Genomic DNA, 27,210 nt, shown 5'->3' on the forward strand with positions numbered 1-27,210 from the left:
ATGTGTTCGAAGAGAGGAGGTCTCGAAACCATGTGGACGTGGTTTACTCTCCGTTCCGAGGTTTGGAAGTTATGTTAGAGCATGAACAGTTGTTCACCTGTGTGCATTAACGAGGGAGGTTAACAGAAACGGTCGGTTTTGATTTGGGCTTGTGCATGAAATGAGCGTACCGACATTAGAGAGCGGGTATCAGGTATTAGGTCTGTTAGAATTAGAGCAGCGAGCCACTCAGCGCGGAGGAAGCGCACGGACGCTTCTGTTGTTCTCCTCTCTTCCATGTGCGGACGCAGGCTGGAGGATCGGACATCTCTGAGGAAGATCAGCAGAGAGTTGTGGTGAAGATGCAGCGGCGGGACGCGGCACGTCTGTGGCTGCTCTTCCTCACTGCGGTGGCGGTGTCAGTCGGCGGATTTCCCACCAACCTCAAGAAGACTTCAGTCCGAGACCAGAACTCGACAGCGCCTGTGAAGGTAAACCGCTCCACTCTTCTGTATGCACGGTGCAGGCCACTGAAAAGCATCCCATGTTCCACAGACAGTCAAACAGAAATGAATGTATGGCCATGCTAATGCAAAAGTTGTGTTATGTGTTAAAGTATATTGAGATGGGATATTGACGAGTTGTGTTTCTAATATTGATTTCAGCTCATAAATCTTTGATCAGTAAAACACTTAATTTAACACCGGGCCCTGAAAGTGCTGATTTGGTTGAGAGTGGTATGAGTTTTGCCTGTTCTCAGCTAACACTGGTGGATGTGGCCTTAACCCTCTGGACTAAAGACAGACTGTTACCTGGCAGTGATCACAGTGTGCCACCATGAGCTGTGTAATGTTGAATGATGGCATCCTCTGGTTCACATAATAATAACAATAATAATAACAACATAATCATCAACATCAATAATAATAATAATAACAATTATTATTGTTAAAGTACCCAACTGTTTTTGTGCTGTTCATTATTTTATTTCAATTGTTTTCTGCCATATTTACTCAAATTGCCATGAGCTGGAATGGACTAGAAACACGAAATGTGGCCCAATAACTGGAAATGATGCACAAGTGCTTCCCAAGAAACATAGGTCCAATTGGCCAGATGGAGGCGATGTAATTAGGAAATATTGAATAATGAAGCTTAATGTGCTCTACAAAAAAACCTCTTGATCATGTAGTAAGTATGCACTGATGGATTTTATGCCTTTTGAATTCTTTGAAAAAGAGTAAAATGAATAGAACTGAATACATTTTTTTACTGTATTAAAATCTAAATTGGTTTAGAGCACCAGGGTACTGAGATACATATTTCTATTAGAAATGAGCAAGATTGGTGGAAACCACGGCTGCCATCAACCATAAGGTTTTAGAAGGGGCAGGGCCTCAGAGTAAAGTGCCCATAACTCAGTGATTTGTCCAGTCATCATAAATCTTGGTACGTAGCTTCAGGCTGTTCCTGTGAAGATTCTCAGTCATGCAGGTCATGGTTATCCCAGGAGGACTGAATCAAGGGCTTGAAACTTGAAAACGTTTCACCTCTCATCCAAGGGACTTCTTCAGTACTAACTGGCTCGTAGGGAGTCCCAGGTGTGTGAACGACAGTCGTTAAGGTTGTCACGTGAGGCCAACTTTGAAAAAGTTGTTTAATCTGCTGGGAAGGGATGAAAGGGCAGCATTGTAGGTGGGGGATAAGTGGTGTTGTAGACCTCCTTCTCTGTGGCTTCTCTGCTTTTATGTAAATAGCTTCCTCAACTCCTCTTTCAAACCGTCTGTCCGTCTCGTCCAGAATATTCGTTTTATACACAGTGTTGTCCTGGGCTCAGTCTCCAGGCCAGACCATACTTATGGACTGCTGGACCTCTGTCTGAACACCACTTGCTTTCAGTACAATGGGAGTATTTACAGACATTACAGAGCAGACAGATACTCACATTGTGGTCAACCTTAACATGAAGACAGAGTCCTGAACTCCTTCAGAGGAACAGCACCCAGCCACTGGCTCAGATAAGTGGATGATACATGTGTCAAGATCAAAACCCTGGAGGTGTAAGACTTCACAGAACACATGAACTCAGTGGTCAGTAATGTCAAGGTCACAGAAGAGGACCTCCACCTGGACACAGCATACATCTTCTGGATGGGGAGGACAGATGGTCTGAAAGAGGAGTGAGGGAGGCTGTTTACCACTGGTTGGAATCGAGTCGGGCTGCTGGGTAAGGCCTTTGTAAAGAGGGCGCACGCTGTACCAGGTGAGCTTTGTGGCTCCCCCACTCAGGGGAAGATTATAAACCAAAATCTGAAGTGCCAAATTAATAGGTGCAAACATGTGTTTGAGCAATCCCACTGAGCAAAAACAGGCCCAGAAAATGTTAAAAAGACGATTTTTCTGTACCTCCAGAAGACGTTTTCAGAGGGGCCAGAATGAAAGTTGGACGTCATATATTTCTTTGAAATATTTTTTTTATCTTTGAGATATTGGGTCTTGTTGCCTTGACTTGATTTAGACTTGGCAACTGTTCAAAGACTAGAACAAGTCCGTATTTATCCTGAGGGAAAATAAGGGTAATCCCTAGGGCCCAGAACTTTTCATCTGGATCAGATCTGTCGAATCAGTTCCAGCAAGATTGGAATTGTTCTAACTTTTAGCATCAAAATTGACCTAACCTGCACCTTGGAGTTATGAAATATCTGCTGATCTAAATTATGATTCGGATTAGTTGATTGAAAACATGTCCTGTTTTTGTAAGATCAGGATCAAATTTTTGGTTTTGAATACCCGATTTTGAGAATTAACCCTGATCCAGATTTAAAGTTGTTTTTTTTTAATAGTAGCCACTGTGTTTTCCTCTTTGTGTATGACCTTCAAATGTACACATGGACAAAGGGTATTGGCCTATATAACACTATGCTGCCAATAGCTAACAGGCCATTTAACCAGCCAGCCTGTCTCTGTGCCTCTGGTAGAGAATACACTGTCTGGCATGTTCTTTGATCTTTTTCAAGTGTCTGGTCAGATAGTGGCCTGATCTGTCTGTTAAGCTGGTCTGCTGGATGTCTTTTTCTCCGTCCGTCCATCCGTCTTCCACTTATCTGGCAGCCTCAGCAAGGAAACCCAGACAGCCCTCTCCCCAGCCACCTCTGCCAGCTCTTCCCGGGGAATCCCAAGGTGTTCCCAGGCTAGCCGAGAGATATAATCTCTCCAGCGTGTCCTGGGTCTGCCCTGAGGTCTCCTCCCAGATGGACATGCCTGAAACACCTCCCCAGGGAGGCATCCGGGAAGCATCCTGACCAGATGCCTGAGCCACCTCACCTGGCTCCTCTCGACGTGGGGATGCAGCATCTGTACTCAGAGATAGGGTGAGGAGCTCAGACATCCAGGAGGAGCTCTAAGGCTGAGCCTTGCCACCCTACGGAGGAAACTCACTTCAGCCGCTTGTGTTCGCGATCTTGTTCTTTTGGTCATGACCCAGAGCTCATGACCCGCGACTGATAAATCAAGAGCTGCACCTTCCGACTCAGCTCCCTCTTTACCACAACCGACTGGTTGAGCGTCAGCATCACTGCAGCAACCGCCCCGATTTTTCTCCATGATATTGAATTATTCACCAACTGATTCTGGTTGTCAATATGCCCAAATAGCTTCTCAGAATTCTATACCGACTTTGTTTGACACTGGACATCCAGACTGCAGCCTGCTGGAAGGCCTATTTCTTAACTAGTTCTGGTCTGTCTGTGGGTCCAGAATTGGGCAAGATGAATGACACTCAGTGTCATGTTTCGACTAAATCTGGCCGTCTTATAGACATTCAGATTGTGGCCTGTCTCAACATCAATCTTCAACTAGTTCTGGTCTTCTGTAGACGTTCAGAATTGGGCCAGACTGAACGTCATCAATCAGTGTCACTTTCCAACTAAGTCTGGCCATCTCATAGACGTTCAGATTGTGGCCTGTGTTAACATCTATCTTCAACTAGTTATGGTTGTCTGTAGACTTCAAGAATTGGGCCAGACTGAACAACATCACTCAATGTCATGTTTCAACTAAATCTGGATGTCAACATCCTCCTAAAAGAGGAGAATTAAATGCATATGGAGCCAGAGCTAATGCGGCTAACATCTAACAGAGCTAAACACAGCAGGATCGAGAGTTTCTGTTCAGGTTAACATGAAGTGTTAAACAATGAGCTGCAGTTTAGTGTGACAACACAAGTTGACAGTGAATAAATGTACTGGTGTACCTCAGCTGAGCATAGTTTGGAGGTAAAAGAACTTTGCACACTGATAGTTTTAGCTAGCGAATATAGATGATAATACCATGAAGTAAAGAAAAACCATTTGGATTTTGGTTACACAGTTAACATTCACTTCAAGACGACTAAAAGTGTTTTTCGAGGCGGTGTAAAAAGTTAGCATTTAACTCTGGACAGATGGCTGGGTGTGAGATTCTTGGCAGAGAGCTTTACACAGTTTGTAAAGAAATTAAATTTATTTCCAGACTCTTTGCTTGTTTTTTCCTTTTGTTCCTTTTTATCAAAGCTAAATGATGGAACTTTTGGCAATATAAACAATAAATATATGAATCGGATATAACATACCTCTAAACTGCATCTGTGACCCTGCGTGTATGTTCCAGCTTTTGCCTGACAATATTTTTATTTTGATTAGCATAAGTTAGATTTTCGTAACAAGTGATTTGGGTGTTGTCTACGGAATTGGCATACAATGATGTACACAATGAGTGTGGATGCTGGGCATGCGAGCTGTGTGACTTCAACATAAATGACAACAAGCTGTGACCTGTCTTTCACTGATTATCAGTGTTTGTGAATTATGAAGTTAATTTTTTCATAATGTTCAATACCGTTCATGAAGTTTTATAGTTGATTTTTGTGAACCAAACCTTAACCACAGAGATGGGCCGTTTTGGAAGCCATTGCTGAGGTATGTGGATTTGTTAATCGTTTTTGTTGTGTTATGGTCTGTGATTTGATTATGGCTAATAGTTAGCTAGTTATGTTGCATCTGTTAAGGTGATGATGTCAAAGCAGTGCAATCACATCTTAATGAACAGTAGGGCTGCTTTTTGCCCTGGTAGGTGAAGGATCTAAATGCTATCTGACCATGTCTAAGGTAAAGGTGCTTACAACTGCTCTGAATGGCTACACTGCAAAAAGGAAAGCCCATCATCAGAGCTTTCTCTGTGGCTTCATTACAAGGCCTCTCCAATCACTCGAAGAACATTTCTTGTCTTAGTCTCAAGGTGATAAATTGTACAAATGGGAATAACTGCACAGACTTATGCACAGTCTCCTCTCAAAGGCGGTCTTCGTGTTGCATGTAGTTGCACAGACAAAAAGTGATGGGAGCAGTTGCATAAAGAATGAAAAATCACAGTTTGAAGCAGACACTGAATTCAAGTTCAGTCCAATCACTTTGGATAAGTTACAAAAAATATTGGATGATTGACATGTTTAATTGGTGTGAAAGCTGCACGCTGGTGTAAATCAAATTAGTGGGTTAACAGCACGTCTACACACGAGGCCTTTCAGCAGCATTCTTCAGGCATCCATCTGATGATCGTCAGACAGAACAGATGGACTTCTGTTTTATTCAATCCAGCAGTCTCAACAGGCCTTGTAACCTTCTGCTATATGTGCATAAATATGACCCAAGCATATCTTTACATTTCAAGTCTGTAATCATGCACAGGTTGTGGTTTGGGCACTGGTGTGAGTTGTTTGTCATGTTAATCAAAAGCTGCAACAAGCCCAGGGTTGTGTTACAGTTAATATTTAATTCTAGCATAAATTTAAAGGCTGAAATTCAACACCCTATCATGTTTGATGGTGTGAAATAAATACTAGTCTGGGCAGCTAAGAATTAAACTACACGTTATACTGTGTATGATTGTGTTTGTGATAATAAAGTTCATTTGATTTGATACCAAAATCAGAGGCTTTATAGGTGCAGGCTGCCTCAGCTGCCGACTTGACATTCACCAGGATAACTAACAAAGTATTGACAAAGTAATAACACAGGACGTAACCAGAGCCTCCCCCTACTCTCACACACTTACTGTATATACCGTAATGTTGTGCAGCAAAGTAAACCATGAACTCTGTGCATCAGTACACACTCACTATATATCTATGGAAATAAATGTATGGTCTCACAGCCCCACTCTGTGTTTTTATTAAAGAGGTTGGATTCATGTTGCTTCAAGGGAGCCTTGAAGCCTCTCTCAGTCCAGGGTTGCAATATGTACTCAGCATTTTACACACAACAGCCACTTCACTTATCCAACCTGGAAAAGGAATGTGAACAGGGAAATATTGAGTGTGGTGCAGAGGGGAGCACATTCACTGAAAAGTCACTGGGGACCTGAAGTAGTAGCTACTTTAACCCAATAATCTCGGATAGACAGTCATCCCTCTCCACTCCCTCCCAAGAGGTATGCTGAAGCTGATGCCACATTTTGCACAGGGTGTCAAATTCTTGAGCCAGTTCAAATTTAAGTGGTGTGCTTTTTTGTGGAATAGGCTGTGTGGGATAGACGGCTCTCAAATGTCCTGCACCCTCGATGAGATACAGATGAAACTGTGTATTATAATCTATGTATCAGAACGTATGCTTTACTTGATGATTGTGTGTAAGCACTGGATTCTTTGCCTCTTTAATGAAGGAACATGAGACAGTGCTTTCACTGCACAAGCTTGTGCACAGCTTAAAGGTCTGGTGTGCAGGAATTAGCGGAATTTAGAGGTGAAGTTGCAGATTGCAACAAACTGAATAGCCATCGCCTCACCCTTCTGCGGTGGCTGCTAAAAATGCAAAAAAAAAAACAGACTTTCAGGTGTAAGTGTTCGGTTTGTCCATTCTGGGCTACTGTAGAAACATGGCGGTGCATCATGGCAGACTCTGTGAACGAACCCGGGCTCTCTGTAGATATAAAGAGAGAGAGTTGGAGCTTTTGGGAGAATAAACACCGGATTCTGCTCTGATCTGGAGCTGTTTGCTACTGTGAGAAGATCTCAGCTTTTGTTTCTTTTAACATTTTGGATTAAAAAGTCCATTTATCAGTCTCGTTTCTCAACCTGTCTGCAGCAGTGAGGGTGCTGACCTCCGCTGTAGTCTCTGTCAGTGTTGACTGCTGACCAGAGGGGGAATGTACTTCACTTCGTGAACATACAGCGAGGAGAGGGGAAAAGAGGAGGGACTGGAGGGAAACAGAAAGAACCAGTGTTTCTGGTGAGAGCTGAGTTCAGTCAGAGGCTGAACTGATCACAAACACACATACGTATGCACATGCACGTTCGTACCTCCTGATGGTTGCTGTCTTCCAGGTATTGTTGGCTGATTGGGGTAATAAAACATGAGGGATGATCATTTGTGTTTATTTGCATTACTCCCGCGAGTAACATGAATAAACACAAATAATACTTTGGTCAAACTTGTGTGAGTAACTTGACGTCTGACCACACTGGAAGAGCTAATACACACAATAATACAACCTTGATTCCAATTAAGTTGGGACACTGAGTAAAATGTAAATAAAACAGAATATTCCAAACTTGATCTGTTTTAGTCGTATATTCAACTGAAAACAGCTCAAAGACAACATATTTAATGTGTTACCTCATCATCGTTATTGATTTTTGTAAATATCAGCAACATTTCTCAAAAGGTTGGGACCGGAGCAACAAAGACATCAGCAAATAAAACACATGCACCAGGCACTTGGGGTTTGATAGCATTTCCAACAGTGATCAAATCCAAATATACTTTCATGTCCGCTCATTGAATAGGAATCTTTTTGAATCTCTTACTGAATCTGATTAGATCAGGTCACTACAATTGTATGCAAATAAAACTAAAGAGCTACAGAAACGATTCGGAAGCTGAGAAGCAGTTTTTAGTGGTAGTCTAATTATTGTTCACAACCTGAAAGATATAATGAAAAAAAATAAGAAGAAAAAAGTTGATTAAATGTATCATGATAAATAACATATGTAAGCTGCTAACTATTATACTTTATTTTATTATAAGCCATTTGCTCAAGATACTGTAAATCCTGATGCAGAACTGTTGAGTTGATATGCTTTGTAGGGTCCCTTTAAAAGACTTATTACATGTTTCCATACAAAGTGTGACCCTGCTGACAAATGTGATGATATCCAGCTTGATGTTCACTCCTTAGGTTTCAGGTAAATCAGTCATGGCAAAGCATTTCACATTCTGGCCAACGACAGAGTGAATAGGCAGAGTTATGAACTCTCAGGCAGACGGATGGCAGACAGACGTCTCCCTGTCCTCAAAATCACCAAATATATCCATTTAATTGAATCATGGCTGTCCCAACCAGCGATCCACTCTAAACCAAAGCTAACACAATGCACAGTGATCATTGTATGTCTGAAAGCCTGTTCACACTGTTACTCTGCTGAAACGTAACCAGTGAGGACAGAAACACAACTCTGTGCATGTGTATAATACAGTCAGGACAGGCAGGTAGGATACACTCAATCAATATAGAGATGTCTAAATTGGGTCTATATCCTCCTTTTATTCTTATCCCACATCCTCTTCCCTCTGATAATTCTTCAGCCTATTTTTCCATTTTTTTCTTCCATTTTTCCTGTTTTACCCACTAAAGCTGTATAAGATCATGAAGGTATTTCCATGATATATATTTTTGAAGTCTGGACTTGGGTTTACTGCATGCCATTTTGTCAGTACTGAAGCTATAGATCCATTTTGTGGAGGAAACACCTGATTCCAGCAGAAGGTGACACAGTAAACTTCATATATGAGTCCTAGGTGGTAGCAGGTGGTGCTGGAAGCTGGGTGACGTAGTGATGGCTTACGGGACAGTAAGTTAACACACCTATACTTGTATCGTTCATTCCAGTCTTGTGCCTTGTTCTCTTTTATTGGTATATTCCCAATATATATTCCCTTGTGCCTCATGCTCCTGTATGTGTGGCCTTATTTACGTGTGCTGGTAGACCTGACCAGCATCACCAGTGGTCAAAAACATTAACGCATTTCCCTATTTGGAAATTACTCAATTTCTTCATATTTTACGGTATATTTCACCCAATGCATTGTGTGGTAGTCAACAGAATCACTGTCTTTTCACTGTCTTATCTTGCAGGTGATAGCAGAGCACAGTCATGGCGACGACCATCAGACTCTCCAGGACCTCCAGCAGGAGAACCTGCTGCAGACTCTGCCCTCTGGTCCGTCTACCCCCAGGTCCAGACACCGCTGGTCCCAGCACCGTCACCCGGGTGTCCTGCCCCTGCCGGAACCTGAGGAGGACCATGAGCTTTTCATCCTCGACCTGAGGAACTTTCCAGAGCTGGCCAATGCAGACATGACCTCACAGAACCCCAACATCCAGGTAGGCAATATGCATGTAGGGAGAAGTCAATATCTATTTGACTCATAAAATCACAGGGAGTAGGTTTAGATCACTCCTCTCAAATCGCGAAGGGTTCATATCATTTGAGAAGTGCAGGTGTTCTGGATTAAACCAGTTAGGTGGGGAGTTTGTCAGACTCCTCTTCCATCACTCTCTCCTCACTTTCTGTCCTCTACACCATGTATCTCTCTCTTGCTCCATACATCCCGTCTTGCTGTACAGCTGGTTTGAGTCAGGACAGTGTCTTAAGTTACAGAGTTTTGAGAAATAAAAGAAAAAAAAGGAAAAAAAGGGAAAATCTAAAACATATGATAGCTGAATGTAAGAGTCAAGAGTGTTTTGACTTGTGGGCTGGATTCAAGCAGAAATGTCTGAAATTCACGGCCTGGTCAGCAGAGATGCACATAGCATTATGAGTTCAACAGAGACAGAACATATCTGAACATGTCCAAGTCATTTACCATGGGCTGGCTGATGCTGCTATGCTGATGCTGTCGATGTAGCACTATGGTTCCACGTTTTTTGAAATTTTGATTTGAGGGTAAATCCTTTCAGATGCACCACCTCGTTTCCAAGGTCCCCCTGCACAAACATGGAAATAATAAGAAATTAAATAAAAATAAATACATAGGTAATAGTAATGACAATAAAATGAAATATAATAAAATACAGTAAAATAAAAAAATAACATAATAACACCAACAAACACACACTCACACTCACAGACACACATCTGTCTCTAAGTGTCATCTGCACAAAACTAATGTTAATAAAATATATTTGTCACAGCAAATTGGAAATTTGAGTTTGGAAACTGCACAAGTAGCAGAGGACATGGCATGTCGACTTGAAAACCACAGGAGTTGACAACAGATGGGCAGAGACGGGAAGATGCACACATCTTGGTGCCCTACTTGTCCATGACCTACTTGTTCCAGGGGATGTGTTTAGACCACCAGACTATCAGGACCACACAGCTGTCACTGACAGCAGCTGACACTAAACATTCACTTAGTTCTGCACACAGTTAGTGATGTACTGCACTGAAGTCAGTGAGAGTGAATAACTTAATGAGCTGTAACACTGAACCATGATGAAACATCTTACTGCTGATCAGTACGACGTAGTGATTTTGTAAAATGGTGAGTTACTATAGCAGCCTCTTATGTCTTTGACTCCAAGTGTACAGTAGAGGGAACCCCCAGTACAGAAACCAGGACTGTGGGGTTCACAGTCAGCACCTCAACCTCTGGACTATCAGCTCTGCTGGTGAGCATGCTGTCTTTTGTTTTCACAAGCTCAAGGTTTAATACAACAGAGGTCTGTGGCAATTAATGCATCTTAGAGTAAAATATACACCCAAATTACACATTTACAGATAAATAGCTGAAGACGCACACCATGATTGTTATCATGTTAAGTTGATAAAATGTCAAAATTTTGACATTTTGAAATGTCTAGCCGTGTAGATTTGTTGTAATCAACCACATCAACTTTCATCAGTCATTACCAAATTTTAAGCATCGACTGAGTCATGACCCTGGATTGTGTAAACCAAATGCTGAATGTATGCATGCAGATGATTACGAGATGTAAACTTAAAGTGTTGCATTTGTGGTGTCCACTACTTGCTGACATATCCCACGTTAATGTCTCAGTGCATTCATGAGTTCCTGCAAGTTTTTAAAAATTGAGACTGTCTCTGATATAATGTGTATTGGTGTATAATGTGTTCAATCCAAATGTATGGCTATTAATTAAGGGCAATGGCAAGACATCAAAACTAGACCTCCAGGCTTGGTTAAACTTTGTTTTAAGGTTCCAGTTCAAGCTGCAGCAGGCAGCTGTTTTCATCATATGAAGTCACTGTACATGAGCTGACTAGCACCAAAAAGCTGACAGACACAGTGAGAGACTGGCTGGTTAAGAAAGCAGAACATCTAACAGAGCCACATATCCTTCTGAGGAGTTGGTGGAGACCAAATCAGATATAAAAGAGGAGTGAATAGTGGACAAACATTCATTAGGTGGATACAGACATCAATGAGTGATCATGTTTCTCTGTAACAGCAGGAAGCGGACATTAAATAGGCAAGTGGCTGCTAACCATTCACCATATCAACTTCAGAATTTTTATGCTCTATGTCGGATGTTGTGTTCTCAATTAGCTGTGGATTTCTTCTGCCCTCAAGTGGGCAAAATGTATCACTGCAGTAAGGGATCAATTTCTGTCTTGTTTTGAATTTGTTGTCACCTTGTCACTACTTCCAATTCAGCATTTACAAACCAAGATTGCATAATGAGAGGAAGCACTGTGGATAAAAAAACAAGCATGTACCTACCTCATCGGTATGAAAAAGTGTGGGCCACCTGGCTTTCAAGCCTCCAGCAGAGACCTCTCCGTGACCTGGACCCAGAGTGCCACACTGCCAAGCAACAAACTGCATCTAGAGGGTCAGCTACAGCCTGGAAGTATTCCAGATCCTCCATGCCAGGTGCAAGATTCCCATCTGCAAAACGTATGCCTCCATGTGAGGCAGCGCTCCAATGCACATCTGTGGCTGTTTGTTGCCGCGTTTTCTCTCCACCACCGTTGCCATTTCTCTGATGAGAGCGGGATGATGACTGAAACCTTTCACGATAATGGCAGGGTCATGGACAACTTAATCAGGACCACGCATCTGCACAACAGAGCCTTTACTGGGACTACGGATCCTTTTCACCCTGTTCCAAAACTGTTTAGAGTTCTGAATGTCTGCAGAAAGACAGCTGGACATTTAGTCAGTCAGCTGGGCCCCTTGTTGTCTGATATTTCACCCAGGCCTCATCTCCAAGTTTGAAGAGATTTATCATATTGGAATTAATCCATGGTAAATGTTTACCTTTTAATTGAATTGTTTTCCAAGGGGCATGTTCATCAACAACTTCAATAAAATCACTCAAAAGAAAATTCAATGCATCCTCAACTTATGTAGAAGATGAAACCTGTCTCAGTCTACTACATCTTGAATCAATATTAGTGCTTTTGCATGACCTCACACTTATTTATGTTCAAAAAAAGATGATAAGGTTGTTAGTTATGGTATGGTATCATTAATGCATTATGTTGAGGATAACTGCTGCTCTGCAGAAATTCTGCTCTCTGTGTTTGTGTAGTGTTAGTGTAATGCTGGCTACGCTTAGCATTAACTCAATTATTACAGCGACCACATTTTTAAAGTCTTGAAGTCCACTTTGAGGTCTTAGTATCCAGAGTAACGTGAACAACGTTACCACACAGACAAGTTCACAAGCAGCACCCCAACATGAAGCCGTATGAAAATCCTCAAAGAGAGCAGAAAGTTTAACGCTGCTTCCTCTTAGTTAACTATGAACTAGATTGTCACTGAATGAAAACTACTCTCGGGCTGTGGGTAAAGCCAGGGCATGGGGACGGATTCATCTTGCAGCTTCGTCCACTTTAATGTCCGCTTCAACTGTAGGACAACTGAAACATGTGATACATCACCTCACCTGATTTTTCTCCGGACAGTCAGCTTCAAAGTGTACAGGTGATCACGTGAATTACAGGAGAGACAATGTATTCCCTCTGCTGAAAAGTGCCAGACTGAGCTTCACTGGTCAAAGAAATTAGAAGCCTGGCATCTAAATCTGTTCAGATTTAAATAGGAGCAGGTTCCTGTTTCAGTGATGTGTGCACAATAATGTCTGTAACAAGCTGGGATTGACAGCTGCGTCACTTCAGCAAGGCTACTCTTGAAACTTGAAACAGAAGGCTAGTCTCGGGTTAGCACTGTTGGAACTGGATACAGGATATCAGCTGAGCATGCTATGGACCGACAAATCACAGTTAAAACCTTTTCAAATGAGCAGACTGAAGAGGGCCCAAAGAAAAACAGGTTCCCAGGATATTCAGAGCCGAAATGCAAGCACTGTTGTGGTTCAGTCTTGATCTCGGGTCACTTATTCTTTTCTGGACTGGAAAACAAATTCAGGAGGGGAGGCCGTTGGGGGGGAAATATGGTTACAACAGTATTCGCAGCTGTAACACTGTGTGGATGTCGAACAAATGAAAGATTCAGTCATTCTTCTTTTAGAGCTGTTGTGGAAATGTTCCATAATAGAAATGAATTTCACAAAGACAGAGTTTCTGGCAATATTCAGCACCTAGCTTGTCAGGCTGAGAGATGAAGAAAAGAGGTTTAGCAATCATATTTGTAGTCTCATGCATCACAGAACATTCCATCGCCCTCAGAGACGAACACTTGACCTTTAATTAATACACAGTTTGTCTTCGTCCCTCATATCTCCTGTCTGTGTGTCTTAAAGGAGTGTTTTTCTCAGTTGTTTTCTGCTGATGGCCGAAGCCTGCAGGCCAAATCTTCAGGTCTGGCTTGTACATTTAACTCCTGCTGAGAACTAGTTCAACAGTTCCACATGAGAAACAAAGAGAACGACATGTCATGAAGCGCAGTGAGCCAAAAGTCAGCATCACAACAGACAATGTATGGAATCATAAGACAATAAGAATGTACATCGATTCCTAATCAGAGCAAACATTTCCATGTTCCATATAACAGATGGTTCCAAACCTTTGAGCAAGGCATCATTAAACGCAACTTCACACACCAAACTTCACTGGAGCTCGATGCAGTTTTGAGTCTTGTCAGATCTGCTGCTGCTGCTGCTGTCAAGCCTCGAGGTCGCTCTATGACTCGACCTTCCTTACAGTGTTTGTAAAGAGCAGGAACATGCACAGGGTCCAACTCAGTCAGCGTGTTCCTGCATTTTGACAGTTGCCATATTCTGATAAGCAAATAGTTCTAAATGTATTCGACATTGTCCTATCAATACTAATTCATCAAGAAATGCGTGGTTAGGTCCCAATGCTGTGGAGTGTTGTTGATGCCATGACCTTGCTGCAGATGATGCAGACGTTGCCACAGTCACAGACCTCAGTCACAAACCTCATACTGAACAGACCCTGAATGATATTCTATACATAAAGGATCAACACGCCCTCAGCTATGCTGCTTCCACTGCCGCTGCTTCAGTGTGTTAATATGATAGAAAAGAATGCACAGACTACAGGGAAAACCTCCACCTAATCACTGAACTGGATTAGTTTCAGAGCACAGTAGTTTATCCTCTCTGTTCTCTGACACTCAGCATCACGGTGGAATCTCTGCTCTTAGCTGCTGTTTCGTCTTCAGAAAGACTTGCTGCTGGAAACATGAGTAACCTGGGGTTTGTCCAGACCTGTGTGTGTTTATGTGTGCATGCATGTGTATGAGAAACAGGAAGATAGTCAGAACCAGCTATCAGCTCATCTTTCCATCCCGCTAGATTTTTCATCTGTTTCTCTGTCCCTTCCCCCGCTGCACAATAACCTTCTTTCATAAATGAAGAGTACGCGTTTAATCTGATCTTCAGCTAAACAGCAGGGACATCGCTCCCCTCATCATGTCTGAGAGCTGGCATCAACGTGTGTAGCTGTCATGTATTGCATGAAGAGTTTTTTAAAATACACCATTTTATTGATCTATTTGAAATTTCAATTTTTAATGAACATAAATCAGTTTGCCACCTTTGTTGCAGCACTGTCATATATATATTTCAGATTCATTCTATGATGAGCTGATGAATGGAAGGATCTGCAACAGGTTGATAAGCTGTATGTCAGAGCTGTGTTTTTGAGTGGTCCCCTATCAGTGAAACATTATTTAATGCAGCTTTTACTGCATCTATGAACAAACAGGACTTCTTTCTTGTTACGTCATCCATATTGCATCTCCATTCTTTCTGCTGTCCTTTCCTCATGTCTGTGGGTAAACAGCCATAAGTGCTGAAGACAAACAGGAACCCTCACCACCACTGCAGAGTATCCTCAGGAATCCTGTGGGTCATAATCAGAGCGAGCAGTCAGATGATATCATTACATGTCGATCGGGGTAGAGCCGTTTACTGTTGCCACTGTGGATTTAACGCAGACTGTGATGGATTACACAGACGTTTGAGAAGTTCTTCTGTTTGGTCGTTTTGCTGCTAATCCTCCTGTCAGACATTCAGTGAAGTCATCTCTGTCTGCACAGAGCTCTGACCACTGTTCACACTAATGCTGTAGTGTACACTCTGTTGAGCTATCAAAGGCAACTACAATGTAATGGCAATCACACAGCATTTGTATTCCATGATCTGTTTCATTTTCCTCTGGTGCTGCTGGATTTCAAGCAGATTGCAGGCCTTACAGCACTACAGAATTAAACTAATTCTTCATTGTGACTTTCCATATTCCCATTTCTGATAACACTGAGTGCGGCCTTGCTCTTCCGTTTAAGTGCAGGTCACATTTCTTGCAACGCTTCATGGTTCTGCATGCACCATACATTTTTATGTTAACCTGCTCTTACCAGGTCCCATGCCAGTCTACAGCGTTCAAGTGTGCAACTGTTAGTTATAAATGGTCACGGTCTATCATATAAACTAGAAGAAATGTAGACTGATGCATGTAAAGCAGAACCAAAGTTCACAAGCAGTTCGACCCAGTGTTTTTGCCCCTGTCCCAGCTTGGTGTGTGCAGACAGGTATTGAACAGAAGTTCATGGTATAGATATGTGTTTGGAATTAACTGACTATCAGGTCAAATGTCCCTTGTTTGGTTCATTAAATACATGTCAAAATACATCACTTAGTTAGTAGGTAGGCCAACGCTTAGGTGCATGTTAGGTTGTTGGTTGTGACACCTTTTAACCAGTTAGCTCACTAGTTTTAGACTGAAGCTCCTACTGATGCTTTAAATATACTTGCAATCGAGCTGAAACATTAGCATTTGCCGCACAGTTTGCCCCACTACAGTTTCACGTCGGCATCCCCTCGCATATAACTGACACATGCCAACGTGTGTGCACGCACACACACCCACACACGCGTGCACTCCAGCATATAACAGACACATACACTCACCGAGTCCTGATTGCTGCCTGTGCCGTACCAGGACAACACCAGCAGCACACACCAAGAGCACAAAGGAAATGGAACGACTGGGTGTGAGTGTAGCTGCATGATAGGCCTTATGACACTGTATTAATAATGAATAACTTGATAATTCATCATCCCTTTGCATTATTGTCAGTCACTGCATTCTGCAGGATAAACACCACAGTAAGTACTTTGTGTTCCTTCAGGTGACCATCGAGGTGGTGGACGACACACAGACTGAGACGGAGGTGGAGATGGACCTGGCCAAGGAGGGTCAGCGTAATGACTGGTCGGTGTCGTCCTCAGAGTGGGCCAACAGCCACAAGAAACTGTTCTGGCCACTGTTCTGGGAGTACCCGGAGCAGGCGGAGAACGAGCTGGGAAGAGCCAGTTTGGAGGAACAGTCTGAGGACTACAACTACGACCCAGAGGAGCCCGTCCTGAGTGGGGTTGGCGGCGACTGGGGCGGTCAGTGGAATAAAGACTGGGATGCAAAGGATAACTACGGTAAGAATGCTCTCTCAAAGCCAACCTAAATCTACAGTATATCATCAATAATTGTGACATTACCTTGATAAAGGTATTGATTGAGGCTGATCAAAATCCAACCCTCTCTTTACTGTGCTCTATTGTTTTGTCCAACTCTGTGTGCTAGTGCTGCAGCACTGCTCTCCTTATTTACAGCCAGGCTGCAAACATCAGTGACAATCAGAGTGTGATAATGTGAAAAAAAAAAGGGACTGTGAGTGCAAACACTGAGGTTAGCAGCATGCAAAAAACTGTAAAACATATCAGAACATTCATCACAGTATGAGCGGTTAAGATTCTGGACTTGGCAGTTTGTTGGCTCAGCTTCGGGTTAGGCTTGGGACCAAGCTGAAGATGAGCTGCAAGCTACAACAACAAACCATCATCAAAGCTATGCAGATGTTTTAGTCTTTGACAGCCAGAAGGGAGCATAAATATTCTGACCGAGTAAATACACCAGACATCACACTAAACAGCATTTTAGATTGAATTTTTATTTTCATGATTTTCATATTTATAGTTTTTTTCTTATTTCTTTATGTTTGAAAATATGACACGAAAGATAGTTCATGTAAATGTTGCTGATGTTTTTTCATGTTGTGAAATGTAAAAAACGTGCAATAATTTAACGATCATGTGAAAAAACTTGCAGCACCTTTGGCCTATTCTCAGGGCGTCCCAAGCTGGCGTGGCGTGCTTCAGGAAGCACCTGTCTATTTCACCTCCCTTGGATTGTTTCCATGTTAGTGCAGTTTGTAGTTCCTCTGATCCTCCAGATACCCATAGACTTCTTCACAAGTGCTAACATTATGTACTGTTTTTAATTCAGTCACCTGTTTTTTCAGATCATAAGAGGTTTGTGTCAGTGGTGTCCTGTTACACATCACCACAATTAGATAAAGCTACCATAGAAACTACAAAACACATAAATACATGTTGTTTATTTCAAAACATGTAGATTGGGAGGAAGTTCACATGATTGAAGGTTTGCTTGACAACCTCTATAGCAGAAGAAGAGAATGGACACACCCTCACTCGCCCACCACCCTAAGACAATAGAGAGAGAAGGTTTCTGAGTGATGGTTTTCTGCACTATAGAACTTTCTGCTTGTGTAAAAAAGGAGGATTAGAAGAAGCACCCGTCTGGATTAATAAGTCAACCTCTGTTGTGTTCCTGTGTGTGTGTGTGTGTGTGTGTGTGTGTGTGTGCCATAAGGGTGGGGGTCAAATAGGCCTGGTGCATGTTGGCTGCGGGCTCATGTTTTTGTTCAGTTCACTGTCAGATGAGAGGCTACGAACCCAGTTCCTAACATCCTAACACACACACACACACACACACACAGTGTCTGTCCAGCATGACATGATTTATGATAGGGTCTGCTCCTTCAAGGCCCACTCCGTAAAAAACGTCAAGCACACACTCACACACATAGTCACAAAGGATCCAGTTCAATTCAGAGCCAATGACGTGAATTCCTGCCTATCAACCAGTCAAGTTTTATTTCTTTCCATGTGTATCTGGACTCATATGATATAAACTCATATACTGATATAGACTTTAAAGTAATTTAATTAAAGCTATTTTTTTGTGAAATGGAAGTCATCACAATATCGACATGTATGATTCCAGTGAAAAATTTCCAGTGAGAAACATGTTGTCTTCACTTAGAGACTATTTTTCCAGAGGAGCACGGAGGACTGATACAGAGCTTCATCACATGGAGCAACAACGATCACCTGAAGCTCAGTATCAGCAGAACCAATGAGCTTGTAGTGGACGACAAATATGGATGCTGCTGCAAAGAAGCTACAAACTCTAAAACGTGGACGCTTTACACACATCTTCAGCTCGACAGCACAGATCTCCACAGTCAGCATAGATTCAAGGTGGACGCCCAAGATTAGTGTCACCAATTCAGTATCTGAGCAAATGTGAAATATGGTCACAATCTGCCTTCTGTTCCTGAGTGATGGTGCTGAATAATGGCCAGAAAAGAGTGATGTTATGAGTGCAGTCACAGTGAAGTTGACCTTTGACTTTTTGGACATTAAAATGTCATCAATTCATCATTTTATCCACTGAGACATCTGTGTGAAATTTTGTCATCATTAGTGTATGAACTCTTGAGTTATGTCCAAAATGAGTTGTATGTGGTCACAGTGACCTGGGTCGTCCCACCACACTGACCACTGTCCACACACTTATATTTAGACAAGGCAACACACAGAGAATCCTGAAATCACCAGCAGGGAACCACTTGCTTTAAAATACCAGAGCAACAAGGATTGAGTTAACTAGTTCCTACATTAAGTGACCACAGTCAGGTGGTCAGAATCAAATACCTGACTGAAAGTGAAATGCTGTGATCATCTCTGCATTACATCAATGAAAACACTAAAGCACATATAAATTCAGCACTTAGTTTATTTATGTATTTCTTGAAGAACATGAACACATCACTAACTCATTAGGCTTCAGTTGTGATTTTGAGAGAAGCTGCTGGCAAGAGAGACTATTGGTCAGAGAGGGTGACTTTGAAAGTGAATAGTTAAAAAAAGTTAAAAATCCAGTAGATTTATGGGAAAATATTTAAAAGGCTGGAGAGAGGAGTAAAATACAGGAGAATCCTGGGAAAATTTGGAAGGTGGACAGATCCAAACAGGAGAATCCAAAAAATCCAATAATAGCAGAAGTCCAGGAAAACAAAGCAAAGATCCAGAAACACTGGGAGGGGCTGGAATGCTTGATATACATGGTGCTGAGACAAACTGGCACTGAGTGAGGGAAAACACAGGAAGGCTAATAAGGGACAGGTGAAAGTAATCAACAGTCCCAACAGCAGGAAAACACACAAAGACAGGAAGTAAAGCAAAAAGATGACACATGAGGAGAGCTCTTTAAACATGAAACAGGAAATAACTAAACTCAAATCCAAAACCATGACAACAACAGCGTATAGCACAAAACACGTGTGTGAACAAGCCCCACACACAGCTTCAGGCTAATCATGTTCAATGCCATGCTGCTCGTATTGATGAGTGGCATGATGACAAACAGTGGGGAATAACTTGGTGTGTGGTGGTATTGACTGGTGTTACTGGTATTGATGCAGGATACCACCTTTGCCAGGATCTACCAGGATCTTTGCATTAATGAGGGCCTGGATTGGCCTGCTGTATCAAACCCCAGCGTGTGTTGCATGTCATTAACACCTTTGCTAGCTTTTTTTGTGGTCTTTCTTCTCTGTAGAACCTGCTCTCCTTCTATATGTTTTCCTTCTCCCTCTGCTCTCCCCTCTGCAGGCCTCAGCCTCTGATGCCAGCAACCAGCCCTGTATGGCTAACTCTGCAGCAGTGCAGCCAAGCTAGTGAACTCGCCTGTGCTCCTATCAAATTCTTCCTCGTGCATTAGCAAGAGCAGCTTTAAACATGAACAGACCGACAACAGCAACAGTTTGCTGTTGTCGGTCTGTTCATGTTTAAAGCTGCTCTTGCTAATGCTGTACAGAAATGACAACAGGCAAGAAAGCTGAACATTAATATCCACGACTTGCATTAGATGACATGCACGCATCACGCATGCTGCAGATTTTTCTGCCATGAACACACACATGAACCAAGATTTTAAAGCTGCACTAATAATTATTTGTTATACAAAGAATGAATCAAATGAGTGCATGTGATGTGAAAGGGGTCCCTTGTCGTGGCAAACCCACTGATAACTCACTACGTCTGCAGTTTCCCTTCAGCTCTCTGGATCGTTTTAGCACCTTTCAGCTCATTGTTTTGGTTTTGGGGCCCGCAGCTCCTCTGATTGGCTCTTACTGCTCTCTGTTGTCAAACCGCCGTCTACCTGCTCAGCCGCAGACAGCACACATGATCGGAGACTAGCTGGATCTGGACATAGTGGAACGTTATGAATGCACAATTATTGGTTTTCATACTTTTTTATCCCATGTGTTTATATATTTGCTTATTTGACTGTTTTGTTGTGATTTTTAAGTCTTGAAAAATACTATTTATGGTTTTCTATTTTTGTTTCAACCTTTTTCTCTGCACTGCTTTAATCTTGCTCTGTGAAGGACTTGTTTAAAAGGTGCTATAAACATAAAGTTGAGTTGAGCTGAGAACACACTGGAGCAGTAACAGGTTGAAAGCGTCAGTGAATAAACTGATGTGCACACGCCTTGGCCCGGGATCAAGTCCAGTTAGGTGTCTTGCATAGTTTAATCCTTTTTGAAGGATCTGCATGTCCATCTTGGAAAGGATTGGAAACATGAGCGTGTCACCACCACCTGAAGGGCAGCTGACGCACCTCTGCCACTGCAGTAAAACAACTATTAGATACTGTTGAAATGCATTCAGGGTAACATAACTCATAAAACAACACTGTCAACCCTCCAGCCAGTATTGTCAATAAAATAACTCTGGTAGAATAGCTCGCTCATCAAATAGTGGCCAGCTGGCAGAAAACCGACCAGCAGATAAGCTTGCTCGCTGCAGTGCTAGCTTTACCGACCCTCGGCTTGCACTACATAGTGTATAGTGGTGTAGTGCAATGAGGAATTATTGTCCACAAATCAGTCGTGATCATTTTCATATTTACCAAGCTGTTGTAAGAATTGTCCTATGATGTTTAAGCTAATAAGAAAGCTGTTTGTTAACGAAAAAGTTACCGACTAATACTGTATATGTTCAACGGGGGGAGTTAGGAGAAAGTCACTGATGTTCAGCCAGACATTTCACTGTCCTTCAGACTATTTGTGCTGGTGCACACTGCCGCACTCCTAGTGTCTGACCTTACAACTGTACACACACACACGCACACACACACACACACACACACACACACACACACACACACACACACACACTTTCATGTGCACACACTCCGACTGACTCTTCACCCCCATACACAAACGCCAGCTGGCCATACTTCCTGCCTGATCATTAGAGCCATTATGACTTTCCCCAAAAGTATGCAATGTTCATTTAGCTGCAGTGTATCATTAACTTCTGTGTGGAAACTGGTCTGAGGGGAATAGTTCCAGATCTTTGAGGCAGGCCTGAACTTACTGGTATGTTTGCCAGCAGCCCAAAGATCAGAGCAGGTAGGAAAACTTGGTATCACTGACCAGTTTCAGAAGGTTTCGTTTTACTCATCACACCATTTTACAGGGCTTTGCTACCTTGCATTTTCAAATTGGCACATAGTCTATCAATGCTATCTTAACACTGCAGAAACACCTTTAAAATACTTCAACCTATAGAGAAGTATGCATTTAACTCCAGCACTAAGCTGCAGTTGTTGATAAAATGTTGGAAGTTGACTGAGTTCGTACTGTTCCTAAAGATGAGTGAAGAGTTTTGCTATCATACAGCCGTCATCACTCTCACTGCATGAAGACTTTTAGTCCTGCTGGCTCCTGCCCCCCCCCCCCCCCCCCCCCCCCCCCACCCCCCACCCTCCTCGGTCTTTTGAAGTTCTCCCCCTCCCTCCTGCAAGCGTTGTTTAAATACAGAGGAGCATGTCTCAGAGGTCCCACACTGTCGTTACCCGGCTCTTTTCAGCCGCTCTTTAATTGCATAACACACATACACCAGCTGGGCAAGGAATTCACAAGGTTAACTTCAAAGCCCGCTCTTCATATATTACTCCATAGTTTTTCTTTTCTCCCCGCTGTGCTGTCTCCCCTTCATCCATCCTTTCTCTCTGTGTTTGTCAGAGTATGAGGAGGAGTGGAGCGACTGGGCTCCCTGCAGCGTCACCTGTGGACATGGCACCCAGAAACGCACCCGTTCCTGCGGCTACGCATGCACCGCAACCGAGTCACGTACATGTGACCTGGAGAGCTGTGCCGGTAAGAAGCACAAACTTTGATGTGGCAAGATTGTAAAGTTTCACATGTGTGTTGAAGTCCAGCATGGACCACAGTGCAGACTGTGAACATGTAGCTGGAGAGGTGTCAGTTCACCTCCTGGCCACTGCCGAGGTGCCCTTGAGCAAGGCATGGGAATTGATAAAATAATTTGTCTACTTCTTAACAATTTTAAATGAAGGGATTTTAATAAAAGATGTAACATAAATCATTACTTTCCTCATCAGACATCAATCACCTGAAAATCAGCCATCCGATCTGACAAGAAGAGGGATACCTTAAAGGTGTAGTGTGGGGGACTTTGTGACATCTAGTGGTGAGGATGCAAATTGCAACCAACTGATCACCCCTAACTTCACCCTCCCCTTTGGTGGCTTCGAAAACGCACACGCTCTGTCAAGAGGCAGTGTTTGATTTGTCCATTCTGTGCTGCTGTAGAAACATGGCAGTGCAACACAGCGGCCTCTGTGAAAGAATACCTCCTCTCTCTGTTGATATAAAGAGCTCAATTTAAGGTACCAAAAACAAAATGTAAGCAGGCCTATAATTCTAAACTTGAACTGTGAATAATCATCCACCTTTACAGGTATATACAGCTGAGTATCATCCGCGTAGCAGTGGAAATTAAGTCCATATAATTTGTCCAAGAGGTGGAAATTAAAGAGAGAAAAGCAGAGGACCATGAACAGAGCCCTGGGGTACTCCATATTTCACATCAGAACAAACCTTTAGTTAGGTGAGTCAGGTGAGAGCCAGGCCTAGCGGTGCTAATGTAGGTTTAAAATATTCAAACATCAGCTTTGCAAATGTTTTAAAAAGAAACTTAAAACATTTGTTCAACCTCAAGGATACATACAGTGGGATTTGGTGAGAAATATTGAATGTAAACACAACTATGCTTTGTTTACAGGAGAATTGTCATTCTTGACTTCATTACATTGTTGTATATTTATTTTTGTGCTAATGGAGGCCCACCCCAGCACCCCAAGGTTTCGTGCTGAGGTGCAGTTGCATCCTCTCACTCTCTGCCAGTGAAGTGGCCATTCAGACTGAAAAAATGACCTGCATTAAAGCAGCACCTGGTGGGGTGGGGACGCGTTTCTTCAGGTCTCGATGGAATTCAATCCAAGAAGTTCAGCTTGAGTAATAGATTGAGAAAGTTCGTCAGGTGCTGAAACACTGTTTAGAGGTTTCTAAAACTCACAGACAGGATTTGACAACTCTCAAATTTTAATACGGTGAAAATTTGGTTGATGGCGAAGAGCACTTTTTGATGATAGCGAGGTAAACAGTGTTGGCTAATGCAGCACCTTGATGGATGGTGTCGGACTGCGTTGCAACAAAAGCTGAGCTGAGGGGCCTGCATCTTTTTGTGCAGAGCTAAAAATGTAGCTTGTGTGGATGCTACCTCACTACTACAATGCTATTATAAAATAGCTAAGCTACTAAAATGCTGTTTGTTTCTGAAAACAGCGATGCTACCACCACTATTCTGAGAAATGTAGTAGTAACGCCGCTACTTTTAGCACTGCCACTGCCCAACACTGTTCATGCTTACTATTCCTATTTTTTTCATTAATGTGTATGTACAATGCCAGTATGTGTTTGTATTCATGTTCATCAATATGTATTGTAAAAAAGCCACTTTTAGACAAATGGCTCCATTCTTTCCCCCTCTGTCCTGTAGATTCTGCGATTTCAGTGACTGAACTGACACCCATCCAGACGGCCAACAGCACAGACTCCCTGGACACAAGTATGTATGGAGTGTGTGGGTCAAGTGCATGTGTTGTTTCATGCATCCAGAGTCTAGAGGCAACAGGTTGCACTCCATGTTTTCAGCCGGTGTTGGCGTGTACATGAAACATTATGGTCCGTTCAGTGGTGGGTTACAAACTCAGTCACACTGTGCGTGCCTGGTTTTGATATTTATAAATCTCCCTTCCTGGCGTGCTGAGAGCTGCTCCGCTGAGTGTGTTGATGAAGCACCGACCACGCCTCCCAGAAATGTTTGAATTGCTTTTTAGTTTCCATTTTATTGCTCTCCTGCTGCGATGCACCAGCCAGAGAACATGATAGTTTGTCTCACTCTGCAAACATAACAAAGGATACAGCGGGAGAGGAGAACACGATAGGTACTCTTCATTTTGGTAATCAAATAAGCTAAAAAAAAAAAAAAAACAAACGCCAAAAATATAGGCTTTCTCTTGCACGTTTTGTACTGTAACCATTACCTCTCAGCATGAGATAGTGAGAAGTGTATAGTGGCCATAATGTACCTGCATGAATGTGATTGGATGCTACCAATCGGCTAATGCAAGTACAACCTTGCTAGTAAGTCAGGTCCTTCCCTGTCTTTACAGCCTCATTGAGGAGAGTGACCATTGACAAATTAAGACAATTGTTTTCAGCCTATTTTGCTTGCTCTCCCCCTCTCTCTTCTTCAAATCAGTAAATTGAAAGCAGCTCAAAATACCAAGTCTGTAATTTAAGATTGAGTATATTCAGGTGCAGGATGAAGACCAAGATAATGATATGCTGATACCACATACATGTACAGTATATTTCTACTCTTCAAAATAAATGTCTCTGTGTCTTAGTTTCTGGTGTCCCTGTAGTGCATTTAATCTATTCCCAGGCCTGAGTGCACAACTTCAATGATTCAACATTTTTCATTTTACAACAACAGCAAAAACAGGCTTACTGGTAAAATATACGAGTATTCATTGGTTTGCAAAGCCAGGCATCACATATCATCACAATTCACAAAGGAAGTAATTACAGTACTTTCACATCTAGCTGAAACTGTTGGGAATATGTTGACTCAAGAAAACTAGCTGAACAATGGTAATATTACTTGTAATGGTACTTTCTGTAATCAGTTCTAACTTTTCCAATTTTTCTCCCCAGATGTAGACAGCTGTGAGAAGTGGCTAAACTGCAAAAATGACTTCCTCCAGAAGTACCTGCACCAAGTGCTCACAGGGCTCCCCAGCTGCCCCTGCTCCTACCCGTCTGAGGCCGTTTACAGTGTCGTCAACATCCAGGACGCCAAACTTCGCAAGACCTACCGCTGGAGAGATGCGAGCGGACCCAAAGAACGCCTGGACATCTATAAACCTTCAGCAAGATTCTGCATCCGCTCAATGCTGTCATATGATAGCACAACTCTGGCAGCGCAGCACTGCTGCTACGATAATCAGATGAGACTGATAACACGAGGGAAAGGAGCCGGAGCGCCAAATTTGATCAGTACAGAGTTCTCACCGGAGCTGCATTACAAGGTGGACGTACTACCTTGGATCTTGTGCAAAGGGGACTGGAGTCAGTTTCACTCAGTAAGGCCACCCAATAATGGACTGGACTGTGCAGATAACCCCCCTGAACAAGTGTTTCAGATGGAACTTAAAGAGGCCAGGGAGTACTGACACTGTGGAGTTGTAGAGTCATAAGAAGTGATGACAACAGGGAGACGTACACGGTGGCTGGTAGCTCAAATCACCATTTCTCTTGTCCATTGCTCCATCCCGCACAAAGACTGAAAACTGAGCTACAGTATTAATGCAGTGCTTCTGTAGTCCACTCGCTGTGCATGAACTCCTGCCAGCTTTGGTGCAGTTCCAAGTTTTGTCATTGTAACCTTATGGCCTCCTCCATCAGTTGACATTTCAGCAACTCAGTAAAGGGAAACTTTTTTCAAATTAAATGAATATGAATGGAGGACAAGGACAATTAATACCGGTGGAATGTTTTTATACTCAAATGTGGACTGTTCACAGCAACAAAACTGAAATAACACTGGTGTTAGAACCATTGCAAGGACAATGAAAGTCAATGCTGAAGTGTTGGAAAGTATTCTCTTCTTGTCAACTAATCCCTGTACCTGTATGTTGCTGCTACTCTGTTGGGATGTGCTGAGCTGAGGTGAATGTCTCTGGTGGCAGTGGAGTGTGTGTACTGTATGGGTGTCCGAGTGTGTGTTTGTGTACGGAGGATGAGCTTATTTATTGGCCCCTTAACTATTTTAATCAAATATAGTGTCCCAAAAAAGGAATTCCTGTCAAGCTGCTAAAGAGGAAATACAATTAAATGGACCTTTGGAATATAAATTGTCAAGTTGTTCATATTTACAAAAGAATCAGACAGAATTATTGCCAGAGCATGTCTGGAATTTTCTTCCGTCAGGGTTTGCTAGACAAGCAGGAAAACATACAGCTTCTGTTCTGTTCCATAAAATGCAGAGTAAGCATTTGAGATGCGAGTAGCCCCATCTTAACATGACATATATGTTGTACATGGCATCAGAAATCATGTGCACAATAAGCAGTCAATGCCATGCCTGAGTCCTTCCACCTTGGAACTGCAGTGGACCAATGGGAAACACAGATTCAGACAGCCAGGGATTCAT

General features: G+C 42.6%; 1 protein-coding gene across 1 annotated transcript; it reads left to right on the forward strand.

Moving 5' to 3' along the window:
• On the forward strand, positions 1 to 26,896 carry ism2a (isthmin 2a). Its single transcript, XM_041953913.1, has 6 exons — positions 1 to 470; positions 9,148 to 9,396; positions 16,602 to 16,902; positions 22,650 to 22,784; positions 24,490 to 24,558; positions 25,713 to 26,896. Exons 1-6 carry the CDS (start codon positions 342 to 344, stop codon positions 26,228 to 26,230), a joined length of 1,401 nt encoding a protein of 466 aa, XP_041809847.1. The 5' UTR covers positions 1 to 341; the 3' UTR covers positions 26,231 to 26,896.
• Positions 26,897 to 27,210: the final 314 nt, after the last annotated feature.

The sequence above is a fragment of the Chelmon rostratus genome, chromosome 15 (genome assembly GCF_017976325.1).
Source record: "Chelmon rostratus isolate fCheRos1 chromosome 15, fCheRos1.pri, whole genome shotgun sequence".
Lineage (NCBI taxonomy): Eukaryota > Metazoa > Chordata > Actinopteri > Chaetodontiformes > Chaetodontidae > Chelmon > Chelmon rostratus.

Excerpts from the sequence above, each read along its gene's own strand:
- ism2a (XM_041953913.1), top strand. The coding sequence starts at position 342 with ATGCAGCGGCGGGACGCGGCACGTCTGTGGCTGCTCTTCCTCACTGCG. Across the intron at positions 471-9,147 it reads ACTCGACAGCGCCTGTGAAG|GTGATAGCAGAGCACAGTCA; the intron begins GTAAACCGCTCC and ends CTTATCTTGCAG. Across the intron at positions 16,903-22,649 it reads GGATGCAAAGGATAACTACG|AGTATGAGGAGGAGTGGAGC; the intron begins GTAAGAATGCTC and ends TGTGTTTGTCAG.